Here is a 17,799-nt window from a genome sequence, read left to right as displayed (position 1 = left end):
TAGCAGACTGCTCACCAGCCAGAAGACACTGGAGCTCTGCCTTTTCATCCCTGATTGAATCGCGCTCGGTCTGCCAGACACTTTTCTCAAGCTGAAGGGCATCTTTTTCATCCTGAAGAGAGTCGGTTTCCTTCTTCAGAGCGTCCCTCTCTTTTTCAGCTCTTTCAAGCTTAACCAATAGTTCGGTGTTCTTGGTGGCAAGGATATTATTTTCCTTACTGGCCACATCAAGGCTGTCAGAGAATTTACGGGCCTTCGCATTCCCCATTTCCACCTGTTTCTGAATGGCCATCATACCGAACAAAGTCTGTAGAGATATGCGTGAATACTGGTTAAACCGACCGCATGGTCAGAAGAAGTCAAGAGTAAATCTAATGTGAATATTAATGAATTGAAAAGTAAAAGTCACCTCCATGGCAGATAGGGGAAAGCGGCTGAACACCTCCTTCTGAGACAGACCCTTGGCTACCTCGATGTCCTTGGGAGTCCACATGCTCCTATAATATGCCATGGAGGTGTGACCATCCTTAAACATGGTCTCGTTCGGTTTCACGAATGTCCCATCCGTTCGGACGAATCGAGGAGTCCATGGAGGCAGAGTAGAGGCAGAAGCAGAAGCAGAGTCAGCAGCTACGACAGGCCCAGAGGGGGCAGGAGTTCTGGCAGGACGATGCAAGAGAGTGCTCGGCCCAGAGATTTGGGTCCTCCTTGTAAGTGATTCATCTTCGAGGTTGACTCCACCATCAGGATGAGGCCTTTTGCCTCGCTCTTTTTCCCAAACACCCCTAGTAGCAGCTGAGGTAGTATTAATCTGTGGAGATGTGTTTGGATTGGTAGCAGGAGTGCTAACGGTAGGGCCGACAGCTACTACGCTCGGGGTGGTGTCAGAGGTGGTGGCGGAAGAAGAGGCTGATGCGGGAGAAGAGGTTGCTCCAGCAGCTATGGTGGCTGGGGGAGGATTTTTCCTCTTGTCAAATGTAGGAATCTGAAGTTGGCTCATTGTATAGCCGAGGGCTGAAAGTGCTAGAAGGTTGTCTGAAGTAAGGAGGTCTGAGCAAGAAGGGATGTCGTTCAGAACGTACTTCTTCAAGTAATTACTCCTATCCCTGCAAACACTGTAGCTTAAGTCATCACAAGGAATGCCTAAAGAGCGGCATAAGAAAGTATAAAAGTGAGGAACGCAAATTTCGCAGGGACAATCGTTTTTATGAGTTTTAAATTTCTTATACGAAGAGACAGAGCACACGCCAAAGGCACTCGGGATTGGGTAATCCTCTACAGCCGGCGAAGACCAGGCCCCACTAACCCCCACAATGTTGTTCCTCCAACCCTTTTCAGATTTGATTGTGCCCGTACATATGGACATCTTGTCAATCGGGTAGAAGTGGTAGAATGGCTCCTCAGTTTAGATCTTACTGACGTTGTAACAGAGAAGGAGATCTATGATATCAAGATCCAGACCTCTGTCGTGAATCAGTAGTAGTAGAACGGATAGGATTCTAAAGAAATTTGGGTTTACCTGCAGAGGGGAGATCCCCAATCTATTGAAAACATAGTTAAAGAAGGGATGCAGAGGGAACCTAACGATATACAGTTGAAGGTTAGTAAATAAAACCTCGCCGGGAAGAAGGCCGGCACCAGTCATAATATTTACATCTCTAGGGCAAACCCTAATTTGGATATCGTCAGGAAGTCTAAGTCTCATACGAAAAACATCTAGATCTACAACCATGGTGAGAATGAATGAAGGATCTAAAAGAATAAAAGAAGTCTATCGAAAATAAAAGTGAACGGGACTAACCTCCGGGGTAGAAAGTAACAAAGAGCACTGCGAGATCGTTGGAAGAATGGCTCTCGTAGAAGTTCACCTGATGAAATTTAGCTCGATTCTAAAAAGACAAGTGAGGGATTTGACTGATGATGGAGAAAGATGGAGACGGTAAAAAGGCATGAAGTGACATTCGAGAACCTTATAAAGACAGAGTGGACCTGAAGGCCGAAGCGTCAGGAAGGCAAGAAGTTTATCGAATCTCGAAACATCGATTCTAGATCCGACCGTCTATTCCGCCATGAGATCTTCTTGAGCCGTTAACATCATGATTGGAAGCCTTCGATAATTACCCCCTTATTAATTAGGGAGTAATTATGGGGGTAGTTGAGGATGCCAGAAGCGATATGGGCCGGATAAGACCCGTGAACATGGCATCCGGTCCAAACAGCTGAGTCCAGCCCATAGGAAAACACCGCAGAATGGGCCGAACGTGAATAGTCCATCAAAGAAAACCAAAGCCCACAGAAGAAAAGGCCCAGATCTAGCAGTCCATTAGTGTTTGTAACTATCTATAAATAGGAAAAGTCATTAGAGAGTAAGGGGGGATTTTTCATTCTGTTGAAGTGTAAGAATTCTAGAGAGAGAAAGTGAAAATGAATTTCTTGCATCTTCATGGGGACATTGTTTGTACCATAAAAATAAATTTTATTATTTGGCCACATGTCATTAGTAGAGTGGCTTAGTTTGTTCTATATATATATATATATATATATATATATATATATATATATATATATATATATTTCAGGATTTGATGACAAACCTTATAAGTACGTGTACTGATTGTTGCATGAATTGTTTGAGAATTATCCATGTGGTTTCGAGAAGAAAAGATAAGGACAGAAGAAGTTCATTTAGAATCAAATTCAAATAGTGGAGTTTTGAATTTAAACTAAGTGGAGGTTCCAACTACAGATTAACTACTTTCAACTGCTTTAGGACGTTTATAAAAGATGCTGGAGAAGACACTGCAAAAGGTCCCTGACCACGCAATGCATTTTTCATCATATAGTATTTTCTACTTTCTTTGTATTTTTCTTTCTTTTTTGAGTATTTTACTTTCTTGGTATTTTCATAGGAGTAGTATTATAGTTTGACTACAATTGCATCACCTGTAAACCTTGTACTAGAATTATATTTATGAATAAGAGGTTGGACGCTTGGCTTTTGTTCCCTCCATCTCTTATTTTATAAATTTCTGAGATTGATAAATACTTCATCTATTCCATTATCTGGTATCAAAGTCCTATTTAATGCCTCCTGGAAGAAAAGTCGTAATCCTAACTTTCCTACCATCGCTTAAGATAGATTTGACAATTCTATCCCTTGCAAAAAATTTAGAGCCAAACAGAGATAAAAAAAAAAAAAAAAAAATAGTATATTTTACACGTAAAAAATTCAGTATAAAATTCCAATATAATTTATTGTGTCTCAAAATTCAGTATAAAATTTCAATATAATTTCCTGTGTCTCAAATTTCTCTGAAAATCTCGGTTTTTTTTTAGTTGACCAAAAGTCAAATGGTTTGGTAATGAGTACTTAAAGACAAATGGCTCGGTAATGAGCCCTAATACCTTTACGCTGTGTTTGGAATGCTGGATTTGATGGGATTTGGATTTAGAAATAGGATTTACTGTGTTTGAAATAATCGGATTGTGAACGGGATTTTAAAGTTATGGGATTTCAAATACTGTTTTTGATATGTTTCAAATCCTGACTAAAACGATAGGATTTGACGGGATTTGAAAGATAAATACCATATTATCTTAATTAACCTTGTACAATATCTACTACTTAATCTCCAACTGTCTTTTTCTCATCTAACCTTATCCTATTAAATATATATTACCATATCTCTATCTCCAACGTTATTTAACTATCTCCATACTACTCTCTCATATAACTGTTCAATGTTATTTTACTTTTTAGTGATTTTTTTTAAGTATGTTGGTGATGTTTAATAAGTTAGTTTTTTAATTAAAAAATAATTGCTCTTTTTTTACGTGATCTGTTAAATAAGTAAATTTTATATTTCAGTTATATCATGGTCCTTCTCTTTGTTTGTCGACAATAAAATAAATATTTTATTTATCATTTAAACAAGGGCAAAAATGGTATAATATTATTTTTATTTCAAATTCTCTTTTAAATCCAACTTTAAATTCAATTGGTTCCAAACATAGAAATGGAATTTCATTTTGGAAATCCATTGATTGTTTGTAAATATTGTTCCATTTTGTAGTTCTTTTAAAACTTAATTGATTTTCTTTTAAAACCCTAATTTTTCTTTAATTTTTTTTTTGGAAGATTGAACACAAAAGTCTTCCATATTTGTGAGTTGGTGTTTGAATGGTTTATACTCATCTATATTTACTTCTTTCGTTCTCACCTGGATATGCTGTCTCCAGGGCTCGCCCTGGCCCAAAGCGACCAAGGCGGTCACCTTGGGCCTCAGATTTTAGAAGGCCTCAAATTTTGAGGCCCATAGGGGATGAAAAAAAATAATAATAATAAAAATAAGCTGGAGCAAGTTTCAGACGACACAATCTGCTTCGGCACTCCACGGGCTCAAATCCCCTGCTGTGAGTTACCATGCAGTCCCCTGCTGTGAGTTGATGAAAGGCCTTAGTTTGGCCACGTGTGCTTCAGTTTGTAATATGTCTGTGGGGTCCACTAAAATGGTGCAAAACGCATTATTCCGTTAAATCTGCCTTCCGTTAAACATCCATCTCTCGGCATCTCTAAAAAAGCCCAAAAGAGCCGGCTCTACAAATTAATTGAGCCGTCTCCAAAAAATTGGGTTGAGCCATCTCCACATTTCTTCTTGAGCCGGCTGTCCATTATTTTTTTTTTCTTTTATTTTTATTTTTATTTTTTGCTTGGCAAGGAGCCGGCTCTAAAAATTCTGAGAGCCGGCTCCATATTTATTATGAGCCGGCTGCCAACTCAAAGAGCCGGCTCCATTGAACTTCAAGAGCCGGCTCCATTAAATCCCAAGAGCTGTTAAATTTAGGTGTGAAATTAGTTTGGCAAAGGTGTGAAATTAGTTTTAGAACTGTGTGAATAGCTTATTTTGATGGTGAAGGTGATCAGTATCCCTACTTATTAAACTTCACAATGTATTTTTTCTCATAAATATGACATAATAACATGTAAAATGTGTAATTGCCGCATACATGAGAAGACAAAATATTTGGATAACACATTGGTATCTAATGAAGCCAACTCAGTTAAAAAAAAAAACAATTATGGAAGATTTTACATTCACTAGAATGGTTATTGAAGATTATAGAAGAAAATCCTACAATTAACCAAGATTTCAAATACGCTAGAATGCTTAACTAATATCAATTTCAAGTAAAAAAAATCATAATTTACACTAACGGATGACAAATGAAAGAATTAAAAAATGTTAAATTTAGGTGTGAAATTAGTTTTGCAGAGGTGTGAAATTAGTTTTACAGAACTGTGTGAATAGCTTATTTTGATGGTGAAGGTGATCAGTGTCCCTACTTATTAAACTTCACAATGTATTTTTTTTCATAAATGTGACATAATAACCTGTGAAATGTGTAATTGCCGCATACATGAGAAGACAAAATATTTGGATAACACACTGGTACGTAATGAAGCCAACTCAGTTAAAAAAAAAAAACAATTACGGAAGATTTTACATTCACTAGAATGGTTATTGAAGATTATAGAAGAAAATCCTATAATTATCCAAGATTTCAAATATGCTAGAATGCTTAACCAATGTCAATTTCAAGTAAAAAGAATCATAATTTACACTAACGGATGACAAATGAAAGAATTAAAAAATGTTAAATTTAGGTGTAAAATTAGTTTTGCAGAGGTGTGAAATTAGTTTTACAGAACTGTGTGAATAACTTATTTTAATGGTGAAGGTGATCAGTGTCCCTACTTATTAAACTTCACAATGTATTTTTTCTCATAAATGTGACATAATAACCTGTGAAATGTGTAATTGTCGCATACATGAGAAGACAAAATATTTGGATAACACATTGGTATCTAATGAAGCCAACTCAGTTAAAAAAAAAAACAATTATGGAAGATTTTACATTCACTACAATGGTTATTGAAGATTATAGAAGAAAATCCTACAATTAACCAAGATTTCAAATACGCTAGAATACTTAACTAATGTCAATTTCAAAAAAAAAAAAAAATCATAATTTACACTAACGGATGACAAATGAAAGAATTAAAAAATGTTAAATTTAGGTGTGAAATTAGTTTTGCAGAGCTGTGTAAATAGTTTATTTTGATGGTGAAGATGATCAGTGTCCCTACTTGTTAAACTTCACAATGTATTTTTTCTCAGAAATGTGACATAATAACCTGTGAAATGTGGAATTGCCGCATACATGAGAAGACAAAATATTTGGCTAACACTTTGGTACCTAATGAAGCCAACTCAGTTAAAAAAAAAACAATTATGCAAGATTTTACATTCACTAGAATGGTTATTGAAGATTATAGAAGAAAATCCTACAATTATCGAAGATTTTAAATACGCTAGAATGCTTAACCAATGTCAATTTCAAGTAAAAAAAAAATCATAATTTACACTAACAGATGACAAATGAAAGAATTAAAAAATGTTAAATTTAGGTGTGAAATTAGTTTTGCAGAGGTGTGAAATTAGTTTTACAAAACTGTGTAAATAACTTATTTTGATGGTGAAGGTGATCAGTGTCCTTACTTATTAAACTTCACAATGTTTTTTTCCTCATAAATATCACATAATAACCTGTGAAATGCATAATTGCCGCATACATGAGAAGACAAAATATTTGGATAACACATTGGTACCTAATGAAGCCAACTCAGTTAAAAAATAATAATTATGGAAGATTTTTCATTCACTAGAATGGTTATTGAAGATTATAGAAGAAAATCCTACAATTATCTAATATTTCAAATACACTATAATGTTTAACCAATGTCAATTTCAAGTAAATAAATATTATAATTTACACTAACGGATGACAAATGAAAGAATTAAAAAATGTTAAATTTAGGTGTGAAATTAGTTTTGCAGAGGTGTGAAATTAGTTTTGTAGAACTGTGTGAATAGCTTATTTTGATGGTGAAGGTGATCAGTGTCCCTACTTATTAAACTTCACAATGTATTTTTTCTTAGAAATGTGACATAATAACTTGTGAAATGTGTAATTGCCGCATATATGAGAAGACAAAATATTTGGATAACACACTGGTACGTAATGAAGCCAACTCAGTTAAAAAAAAAAAAACAATTACGGAAGATTTTACATTCACTAGAATGGTTATTGAAGATTATTGAAGAAAATCTTACAATTACGCTAGATTTCAAATACGCTAGAATGCTTAACCAATGTCAATTTCAAGTAAAAAAAAAATCATAATTTACACTAACGGATGACAAATGAAAGAATTAAAAAATGTTAAATTTAGGTGTGATATTAGTTTTGCATAGGTGTGAAATTAGTTTAGTAGAACTGTGTAAATAGCTTATTTTGATGGTGAAGGTAATCAGTGTCCCTACTTATTAAACTTCACAATGTATTTTTTCTCATAAATGTCACATAATAACCTATGAAATGTGTAATTGCCGCATACATGAGAAGAAAAAATATTTGGATAACAAATTGGTACCTAATGAAGCCAACTCAGTTAAAAAAAACAATTATGTAAGATTTTACATTTACTAGAATGGTTATTGAAGATTGTAGAAAAAAATCCTACAATTATCCAACATTTCAAATATGCTAAAATGCTTAACCAATGTCAATTTCAAGTAGAAAAATATCATAATTTACACTAACAGATAACAAATGAAAGAATTAAAAAATGTTAAATTTAGGTGTCAAATTAGTTTTACAGAGGTGTGAAATTAGTTTTATAGAACTGTGTCAATAGCTTATTTTGATGGTGAATGTGATCAGAGTTCTTGTGATCAGAATTTTTAGAGCCGGCTCCTTACCAAGCAAAAAAAAAATAAAAATAAAAGAAAAAAAAAATAATGGACAGCCGGCTCAAGAAGAAATGTGGAGACGGCTCAACCCAATTTTTTGGATACGGCTCAATTAATTTGTAGAGCCAGCTCTTTTGGGCTTTTTCAGAGATGCCGAGAGATGGATGTTTAACGGAAGACAGATTTAACGGAATAATGCGTTTTGCACCATTTTAGTGGAGCCCACAGACATATTACAAACTGAAGCACACGTGGCCAAACTAAGGCCTTTCATCAGCTCACAGTAGGGGACTGCATGGTAACTCACAGCAGGGGATTTGAGCCCGGCACTCCACAGGGCGCAGCCTCCGCTATCGCCTCAGGTGGACAAGGTATGTTCATCCTCTCTCTCTCTTCTCTCTCCTTTTGCATGAATCGATCTTTCCTTCTTTCGTTCATTTCATCATTTGATTTGTTCTAACTTTGGTTCGTCTGATTCGGCTTTTATCTTTGTTCTAATAGTGAAAAGTAGCGAGGGTTTGAAAAGTAGCGCAACTTCCTCAGGAGACAATGTATGTTCATCCCCTCTCTCTCTCTCTTCTCTCCTTTTGCATGAATCGATCTTTTATATATGTTTCTTTCTTTCGTTCATCTCATCATTTGATTTGTTCTAACTTTGGTTCGTTTGATTCGGCCTTTACCTTTGTTCCAATAGTGAAACATAGCGAGGGTTTGAAAAGTAGCGCAGCCTTCTCAGGAGACAATGTATGTTCATCCTCTCTCTCTCTCTCTCTCTCTCCTCTCTCCTTTTGCATGAATCGATCTTTTATATATGTTTCTTTCTTTCGTTCATCTCATCATTTGATTTGTTCTAACTTTGGTTCGTTTGATTCGGGCCTTTACCTTTGTTCCAATAGTGAAAAGTAGCTAGGGTTTTTTTTTTGTGTGTGTGTATGTGTGTGTCACTGTGTGTGATGGCTATCAAAAGCTGAATGAATATATTATGGTTCTCTTAGTATTTTAATAAATGTGTGCCTTTCTCCACGTGTCTTTCATGGCTATCGAGTCCATTATCTATGGTAAGTCCTTTTTTTTTTCCTCTCCCCTAAGTCCACTCCAATCTCACAACAGCAGCAACCATACCATTTTCCTCATATTTTTTTGCGTTTTCACATTCAATCCCACGAAAATTAAGGATCCCTTCTACAAGTGGGTTGAGGTAATAATTAACTTTTTCGATCTCTAAATTATGCTCATACTTAAAAGTGCCAAATTAAGGGTTTTTTTTATTTTTATTTTTATATGAAGATACATACCACCATTATTGATGTTATTTGAAGTTGGCTCAGCTAGAATTTTGGTTAATAATACTGTCAAAGCACTTGTCATCAGAATGTACAAACACATGGAAATCAAGAGCAGGCTTTAACAAAACAAAAGTTAATGATTTTTTCTATCAATTTGCACAGGTCTTCTGTAGCAATGATCAATCAATCACTGCAGGTAATTGGCTCCCAAAAAAACACACAAAGGATAGTGTAGTTAATATAAAGAGTGAAAGACAAAACTATATATGATAGTGGATGCCACATATAACCTAAAAGTCCCACTACTTTTTCAGTACCACAAGTTCTGCCTTCTATATATATATATATATATATATATATATATATATAGTCACTCTCATCTCCACATATTTTTGTCATCTGTAATCATCAAATTTTAATAGCTATATAAACAATGAATGTAAAAGAAGCTGTAGTTTTTTGTTCTCTAGTAAACTGTTCTCTTCATTTTTTATTTTGTGCCTGTGAAAATTTCGTACTCTTTAATATATAAATTTATTGTTATTAGTTAGCTATCTTATGCAACACTGCACATGTGCACAATTTGCGCACAATTATTTATTGGTGGTGATAAAAATTTATAATTATTAGTTAGTTGTCTTAAGCACACTGCACAGACGTACAATTATTTATTGGTGGTGATAGATTTATACTTATTAGTTAGTTGTCTTATGCACATTGTATAGGCGCACAATTATTTGTTGGTGGCGATAAATTTATAGTTATTAGTTAGTTATTTTATGCACAATGCACGGGGGCGCAATTATATTAGCTATAGAATTTGAAAACATTGTGTTAAAATTTCACACTTTTATAATTCTTTTTTGCACGTGTGAAACTCAAGGGTCTCACATTTGAAAGTTTGCCTAGGGCCTCTCAAAATATTTGGAATCTCAGGGCCGGCCTTGGCTGTCTCTATTCTTTGAACATTACTTTCTTTGTAGTTTTTTTATTTTGTTTTATCAATTAATATTTGGTTTTTGTTTGTTTAATTATCAGTCTATTTACTATGCTAAGTTTCAGTGTTCAATTGGGTTATTCTAGGCCTTAATTTGTGTAAAATGATTTTTTAATATAATATCGTTTTTTCATCAATTTGATTCTTAATATTAATTGATTACAAAGTATCGTCTCTCTGAAGGAACTATGAGACCTGTGCCTAACCAAACTCCTTTGAGAAAAAAGTATAATGAAAATTTTAGAAATGATTCAAGATTTTCTAAGTAAAGATTGTTTCAATCCAAAATGACATAACACGAACAATATGATGGTGATGGGCTTAAAAAGTTGGGTAAATTACATATAAATGGAGTTAAAGTTTCATATTTACTTAGAAACTGAGTCAAAATTCTATATTTCTCTAAAATGGATTGCTGAGGTGGCACATGATTTTTTAGTGTTTAAAAAATTATGGTGCCTAAAATGCCCTTCCCTAACAAAAAAGTAGTACCTTCAGTTCAAAAAAGTAGTACCTTCGAAGAAAAAGTAGTACCTTCGCGGGTGTTTAAAAAATATGGTACCTGGACACCAAAAAGTAGTACCTTCAGTTCAAAAAAGTAGTACCTTCGCGGAAGGGTATTTTAGGCACCACAATTTCTAAACGGTAAAAAATCATGTGCCACCTCAGCAATCCATTTTAGAGAAATATGGAATTTTGACTCAGCCTCTAAGTAAATATGAAACTTTGACTCCATGTATATGTAATTTTCCCTAAAAAGTTAAACTGTTATTTCTGTGATGATAGACGTGCGAATAAATTCTCCCTCAACATTAAACTAACTGTTAAGATGAATGGTGTTTGAATCAAATTTCACTTTACCGTTTAGATTGTAAAGGAAATTGAGGTCCGGATTGAGTTGCTTCCCTTGGCAGTGAGAAGACCTTAAGAGTTAAGACTTTAACAAAATCATGGATTTTGTCATTAATTTGTTACTTTTCTTCCATGTATTATTATTAAGTACTAGAGTATATATATTTAGAAGACTAATCAAGTTATTTAAAAAATTTTTATAAGCAATTCTTTCCTTTTTTTTTGGGATCTCTACAGTACGCTTTCTCTCTCTCTACTCGATCGCTCCCGCTTTCTCTCTCTCTACTCGATCGCTCCATTGTATTGGATCAATGGACAAGGCATCTACTTCTTCAGGTATTCTCGATTATGGACTTGTTTTTTTGGATGTAATTTTTTTCTGAAAATCCCTATATGTTTTGAATTCTCTTTAAGTATACTTACATTGCACGTTTCTTGAGTCCATAACAGATTCATCCATCTCCTATTTTGGCTGTTGTGATGTTTAGTTTCTTGAGGTTCTTCAATTGCCTTGAATATTCAATTCTGTGTAACTATTCTATTGCATGGGTATCGATAACAGATTTCCGCAAACCACTGATATTGTGCTCATTGTATACTTCTTGAAATTGTTTTAGGGTAGTTCCTACAATTCCTATAAAGATTACCATAGATTATTACATGGTTAATGTGCAGAAGTAGTCACTTTGGCTGCTCATTGTATACTTCTTGGAAGTTCCTACAAGTGCTTAATTCATGGTAGATTACCATAGGTTTTAAATAGTATGTTTGATTGTGGCTTCTTATTAACTTATCTTGTGTTACGCTTTCAAATTATAAAATTCCAATACTTGAGCATTCTACTTATTGTTATGGTTGGGTACTTGTTGGAAGTAGTAGTAGCGGTGAGAAACCGAACTTACATTGATTTTAGTATATGTTGCATGGAATTTCTTGGTACGTGCTCCAATTCCCCTGTGCATTCTATCTCCTAATAACCGGGGCTTGGGCTTTTGATGCTGCATTTGGTTTTTGGTTAAAGTGGGGGATGGGGAAGTAATGCTGCATTTGGTTTTTGCCCTTTGTATTACTTGGCAGAAAAATGTGGAATATTCAAGGCATCAACATTGTAATTCTGAAATAAAGAAAGAGCGATGTGACATAACATACCTCTTCCTTACATTTAACAAAAAGTACTTCGAGAAAGAAACACATGTTCACGGTGACTTGGTTCCATCACCACACACACACACACACACACACACACACTGTATGTGCTTCTTTTTCTTTTTTTTTTTTCCCTCTCTATCAACTCTCTTATAATTTGAGTTACTTTAAAGCAGTTGTTGTTGACTTCTTCACACAATTAAACATTTAGTGAAAACATTACTCTCTCTTCAGTCTTCGCCATCGCTCGCTCTCTCCTCTCTCTCTACTCTCTCTTTCCATTGTGTTTCACTCTCTGTTAGGAATGATGGACGATTGTAAGGCCACTAGTTCATCAGGTATTCTTGAGTGATTTGTTATGATATTATTGAATTCTTGATTTGATTTATTCAATTCTATGTAAGTATTCAATTGGACTTTTATACAGTTCAATAACAGATTCTTACTGCAGTCGTTGACTTCTCCGCACAATTAAAACATTTAGTGAAAACATTAACCTCTCTTCGCCATCGCTAGCCCTCTTGCTCTCTCCTCTCTCTCTCCATTGTGTTTCACTTTCTGTCTGGAACAATAGACGAACGTAAGGCCACTAGTTCATCAAGTATTCTTGAGTGATTTGTTATGATATTATTGAATTCGTGATTTGATTTTTTTTTGAATGTATTTTTCTTCTCTCTATCAATTCTATGTAAGTATTTGATTGGACTTGTAAGTATTTGATTGGACTTGTATACGGTTCGATAATAAATTCTTAATGCAGTTGTTAGTATATGCTTCTTCACACAATTAAAAATTTAGTGGAAACATTAAATGAATTTGATATACTATCTCCATCCATGCCTTTACTTTCTTTACTTAATTCTTAATGCAGTTGTTGTTTGTATACGCTTTTTCACACAATTAAAAGTGATGGCTTTTTGGTAAGAAGGCCTGTGAGCAGATATCCACATATTTTCAATTTTAGGTTGTGCAATCAATATTTTTGTTACAATTAATTTGAAAGTTTCTCTTGAGGTTGGTTTCAATACCAATATTACTTTCTTTTGTTATTTGGTGTTGTGCCATTAGGATCTAAACTTTTGTGGTGCAAACATATACTTTAATATTTAATAGAAGTTTGGAGTATGTTTAGTTGTTGATGTTATATATATGTGTATATATATATATATATATTGAATGACTTTTAATTAGTTGGATTTAAGGGATAACAAAAGAATTTATTTACTAGTCACTGCCTCCTATTCCTTTCTCAAGTTTGGCTCTTTGATATAAATTGCCAACCAAAAATTTGCATCTAAATAAGAGAAAACTCTAGGTAATGTAGGGAACACTATCTGTCAATCTTATTATCTTCTTTTATGTCAGCACTTCATACATATTTTTAGATGAATTGGCGATATAAAGTACTTGTATTCTGTTGTTACGACTTGTAACATTCTGTGTTATGACTTCTGCTTCACCAACCCCAGATTTTAACGGGTGAAATGCCATGCATTTCATTTAATTGCTCTATTTGTATGTGATATATATTTTGTCCTTCATGTATATGCTTTGTTCTTTAATTTTATGCTTTATGAATCTAGATTTGCTTTTATCTATATAATTCTATGTCCCTTTATATTGGGTGCCTTGTATAACCAATATGCTAGTGGGGTCACATATGGACTTTTGTGTTATTTATTTAGTTGGTAGGGGGAGAGATGCAATTAGATAGCATTTGCTTAATGGAAATCCATGTGCCTCTCATTTGCAATAAGAGAGGACGCATTTCTACCCAACCCTTGCACACAACATTAGCTAAGGGAAAACAAAAAAAGGACAGAGGGGGAGCAAGGGAGGTCCAACCAAGGGTAGAGATAGAGGAAGGAAGAAGAAGAAGAGCTTGGGATCTCCATCGTAACACTATTCTATCCTTATCATCATCACCATTTCATGGCATTTCCATGTATTTGTTTTTGTTTGATAAATTAAGGGTATATGTTGATGCGAATTGTTGAATTTTGCTAGAAAGTTGTTTTGCTGAGTCATGCATGTTTTGTATCCTGAGTTTATGGGTTTAAATTTTGGATGGGCAGATTTATGTTTTGTATCTTGAGTATATAAAGTTCTTGTATTCTGTCACGACTTTGGCATTCTGTGTTACTTATGCTTCTCCAACCTTTACTTTTTCTTTCGGCACTACATGGGGTCATGCTATAACACTTAAACTGTTCATGGAAACAACTATTGTCAACACTGTATTTGCACCCTACACCTTACGACAGTCCCTAGGGTTTTCACCTCATTAGGAATATGCCTCATTGAAACTCTGATTAGAAAAATTATGTAGAAAAAAATCTTTAATTTAACAATAAAATTATTGAGAAAACATTTGCACAAGATCAACAGTTATTTTTTCAGCTTAGCATAGTTAATTTGTAAAGTTTGTTCCACATGCTTCTGATGGATTAAATTGGATGCCTAAAATGCAGAATGTGATGACGAAACAAGCATGCAGCAGCTTTTGCCATCCATTAAGGATCCAAAGTTGTGGTTGGTTAAGTGTAAGGTATTATGACACTCTTGTATGATCTCAAAATGTATGATGCATGTTGTGGAGAAGTTTAGAAGTCAATAAATGCATGCTATTAAATAAAGTTACTAAAGTATATGTGTATTGTATATACTGTAATATATATATTTGGGGCTGGGCTGGGTTTTTTGATGCTAAACCTGACCCCGTCCCTAACCTGATTCTGGTTCACCTTTTCTCACCCAAACCCGCCCCTATAATATTTTTTAACATCTCATACCCGTCCCATTAGGGGCGGAACGGGGCCGGTAGATTTGACAACCCTAGTCAAAAAGTACCAACAAATAGGAAAATATAGTGGAACAAATGTGAGTTACAACAACACATTTTATCATGAGCGCAAGAGGCAGAAAATTTAAGCAAGCCATAAAAAAAAAAACAGCAACCATTAATGACATATGCGGGGAAGAGTAAAATCCGTGTAGTCAAGTACGCATACATATTAGAAGAAACTTCAAATTAAGAAAAAAAAGTTCAAAATTTACCCTTTGGTTCTGCATTTTGTTTCCCCCTTTTTCCTTATTAGTCATTGTTAGCATGCTGCGTCTAGCTTCCATTTTTTTTTTCCTTATTCGTCATTGTTGTTGCACCAAACCAGACCCATGAATTGAGATATAAACCAGAACTCTCAAAACCCTCAGCAGTTAGAATGACAAATTGCTTTTCAATTTAACAAAACCATTCAGGAAATTCTCTTAACACCCTCGAGTGCTACTGGATCAACGCAACAACTGCAAAAAAAAAAAATAATAATAAAAAATAAAATTTCTAATTATTGTATGAAAACTATGGTGCCTAGCTTCTCAACAGTGACCTTTAAGTTGACTTGCATGATGGAATTTCATTAAAAGTATCTACGAGCAAAATGCAAACAAATAAGCAAGCTGCTAACACTTCGTGAACTTTCTTAGGCGATGAAACCATTCACTTATTGGTATCTGTCAACACTGGATCTTCATTACTTTCTCTATTGCACATTTCTTAACTTTAATTTCAGTTTTGTTTATATTAAGCTCTCTTTCTCGCTAGAGTTCTCTTGGTATTCATCTCTGAACTATGTAATCTCGTCATCCTCAATGTGGTATTTTAGTATATACATAATTAAAATAGAATGAAAAAGACAACGGGTCCAGTCATATCCCTTGCCATTTTCTCATTTTGCATCTTTTTGCTTGTTTTTGGTTAGGTAAATACTCACCCACAAATGCCCGTATTGGAACCCCTCACCTCCCTTCGAGGGAAGAGGGGTTACATCAGCTGGACTAATAATGGTCCAACAGTGCAAATTTACATCCTGAAAAGGCAATTTGGTCATCACATAATTACAAGGGCAATTTGGTCATATTATACTTAATAACGTAGCATGTGACAAACATGTGTTTGTCTTCTATTAGTTTAAGACGGCAAACTAACGGAATGGGGTGATACGATAGATTTTTTAAAACTAAAAGGGGTAATATGATAGTTTCTTTAGTTCAAGGATTTTTATGACTGTTTATGGAAACAAGAGGGGGGGTTTTATGACTCTTTTTGGAAACAAAAGTGGGGTTTTATGATTTTACCTTTTAGTTTAAACAAAAATGATATAATAGCATGACAATAAAATTTAGTTCTGCATCTAGTTTCTCCCTTTTCCCACAAGCATGAATCATACTAGATGATATTCATAAACAATAAATTTCAGTATCCTCATCAGCTGGAATGGCAGGTTTCAAATAGCCTACTTGATTTAATGGTAATTTATTTATTAAGTCCATTCTTTTGTGCTAGAATGGTTGCGAGCGAAAGCTTGCTGTTTGTATGATGCGTAAGTTCCTTTCCAAAGGAGCAGAAATGAAGATTTGTTCAGTGACAGCTCTTGATCATCTTCAAAATTATATATACATTGAAGCTGACAAATTAGCTGATGTGGAGGAGGTATGTATGCATTAGGAAGGAATCATATATTTGTGGGGAGCTTTACAATAATATTTTTCTGCATATATGAATAATAAATTTGATTTTGCTTTAGGCATGTAGGGGCATATCAGAAATATATCCAAAACATATAAAACCTGTTCCAATTGAAGAGATGGCAGAAACCATTTCTGTGAAAGTTAAGGCTGGTTTTTCCCAGGATGCTTGGGTCAGAATGAAGAGCGGGATATACAAGGGGACCTTGCAAAAGTGTGTAGCTTCTTCCTTTCTTCATCGCCCTCATAATGTCACTGATGTCACTTTTTTCAGCTTATTTCATTATTTATGTCTCTCTAATCGTCAGGCTTTTAATTTTTTAGGTTGTGGATGTGGATAATGAACGCCAAAGTGTTACAGTGAAACTAATTCCAAGGATAGATTTACAGGTTGTGGCAAGCAAAGTGGTATGTCTCTTTTAAATGTTAATGCTTTCAACTCTAGACTTAATTCTCTTATGGTTCACAAATTATCTCTTTCATGTTAATATGAATTTAACATGAAAATGGAATTTGATTTCTTTTATTATTGTTTTAGAAATGTGGACCAGGTCAAAAGAAGAAGGCAGTTCTTCCTCCTTCATGTCTTCTAAATGTTGACGAAGCTAGGTAGCATTTCCTCTAATACAACTCTAGCAACATAACTGATACACTCAATGTTAATATATTCCTTAATGCTTTATCTTCAGAGAAATGCATATCCGTGTGGAGCGCAAGCAAGATCCAATAACTGGCGACTGTTTTGAACATATAAAGGGCATGATGTTCAAGGACGGTTTCTTATACAAAACTGTGGCTACTAATTCAATTAGCAGTCAGAACATTCGACCGACTTTTGACGAGCTTCAGAAATTCCAGCAACCTGTTGAGAGTGCAGATGGAGATGTGTCGACGAAGAAAGGTCAATTTATGAAAGGTGATATGGTTATTGTTGTCGAGGGTGATGCGATGAATTCAATTGGGGAGGTTGAGAGAGTCGAGGAAGACTTAATCCATGTTAAATTGTCGATGATACTCAATCCGGTATGACACAAAATAGATGTTCTTTCTGTTTTTAAACCATCATTTAGATACGGTATTCATAATTAATAACTTTCTATTTATTCATTTTTTGCAGGGACCTGTTCCTATAAATGTTAAAGATGCTATCAAATATTTTATGCCCGGATTGCATGTGAAG

The 17,799-nt window shown here is 34.6% G+C and overlaps 1 protein-coding gene across 3 annotated transcripts; it reads left to right on the top strand.

Annotated features, from left to right (window-relative positions):
* Window positions 1-8,137: 8,137 nt before the first annotated feature.
* LOC132273857 (putative transcription elongation factor SPT5 homolog 1) lies at window positions 8,138-17,448 on the top strand. Of its 3 annotated transcripts, none has more exons than XM_059774944.1 (10): window positions 8,138-8,185; window positions 8,316-8,365; window positions 8,519-8,558; window positions 11,187-11,285; window positions 14,567-14,643; window positions 16,438-16,584; window positions 16,679-16,833; window positions 16,944-17,027; window positions 17,158-17,228; window positions 17,309-17,448. In XM_059774944.1, exons 4-8 carry the CDS (start codon window positions 11,261-11,263, stop codon window positions 16,981-16,983), a joined length of 444 nt encoding a protein of 147 aa, XP_059630927.1. In that variant the 5' UTR covers window positions 8,138-8,185; window positions 8,316-8,365; window positions 8,519-8,558; window positions 11,187-11,260; the 3' UTR covers window positions 16,984-17,027; window positions 17,158-17,228; window positions 17,309-17,448. The 3 variants fall into 3 exon arrangements, with proteins under 3 accessions (XP_059630927.1, XP_059630926.1, XP_059630925.1); XM_059774943.1 differs by having other exon boundaries at window positions 8,509-8,558; XM_059774942.1 differs by lacking the exons at window positions 8,138-8,185; window positions 8,316-8,365; window positions 8,519-8,558; window positions 11,187-11,285 and adding an exon at window positions 12,258-12,433.
* Window positions 17,449-17,799: the final 351 nt, after the last annotated feature.

The sequence above is a fragment of the Cornus florida genome, unplaced genomic scaffold, assembly GCF_030987335.1.
Source record: "Cornus florida cultivar Cherokee Brave unplaced genomic scaffold, ASM3098733v1 CherokeeBrave_3.0.0_Hap2_Chr09, whole genome shotgun sequence".
In the NCBI taxonomy this organism is placed as follows: Eukaryota; Viridiplantae; Streptophyta; class Magnoliopsida; order Cornales; family Cornaceae; genus Cornus; species Cornus florida.
The sequence above is the reverse complement of the archived record's forward strand: the minus strand, read 5'-3'. Positions and strand labels throughout refer to the sequence as shown.

Coding starts and splice junctions, on each gene's coding strand:
- LOC132273857 (XM_059774942.1), top strand. CDS start 12,400: ATGATGGACGATTGTAAGGCCACTAGTTCATCAG. Junction 12,434..14,566: donor TAAGGCCACTAGTTCATCAG/GTATTCTTGAGT, acceptor CCTAAAATGCAG/AATGTGATGACGAAACAAGC. Junction 16,834..16,943: donor TACAAGGGGACCTTGCAAAA/GTGTGTAGCTTC, acceptor TTAATTTTTTAG/GTTGTGGATGTGGATAATGA.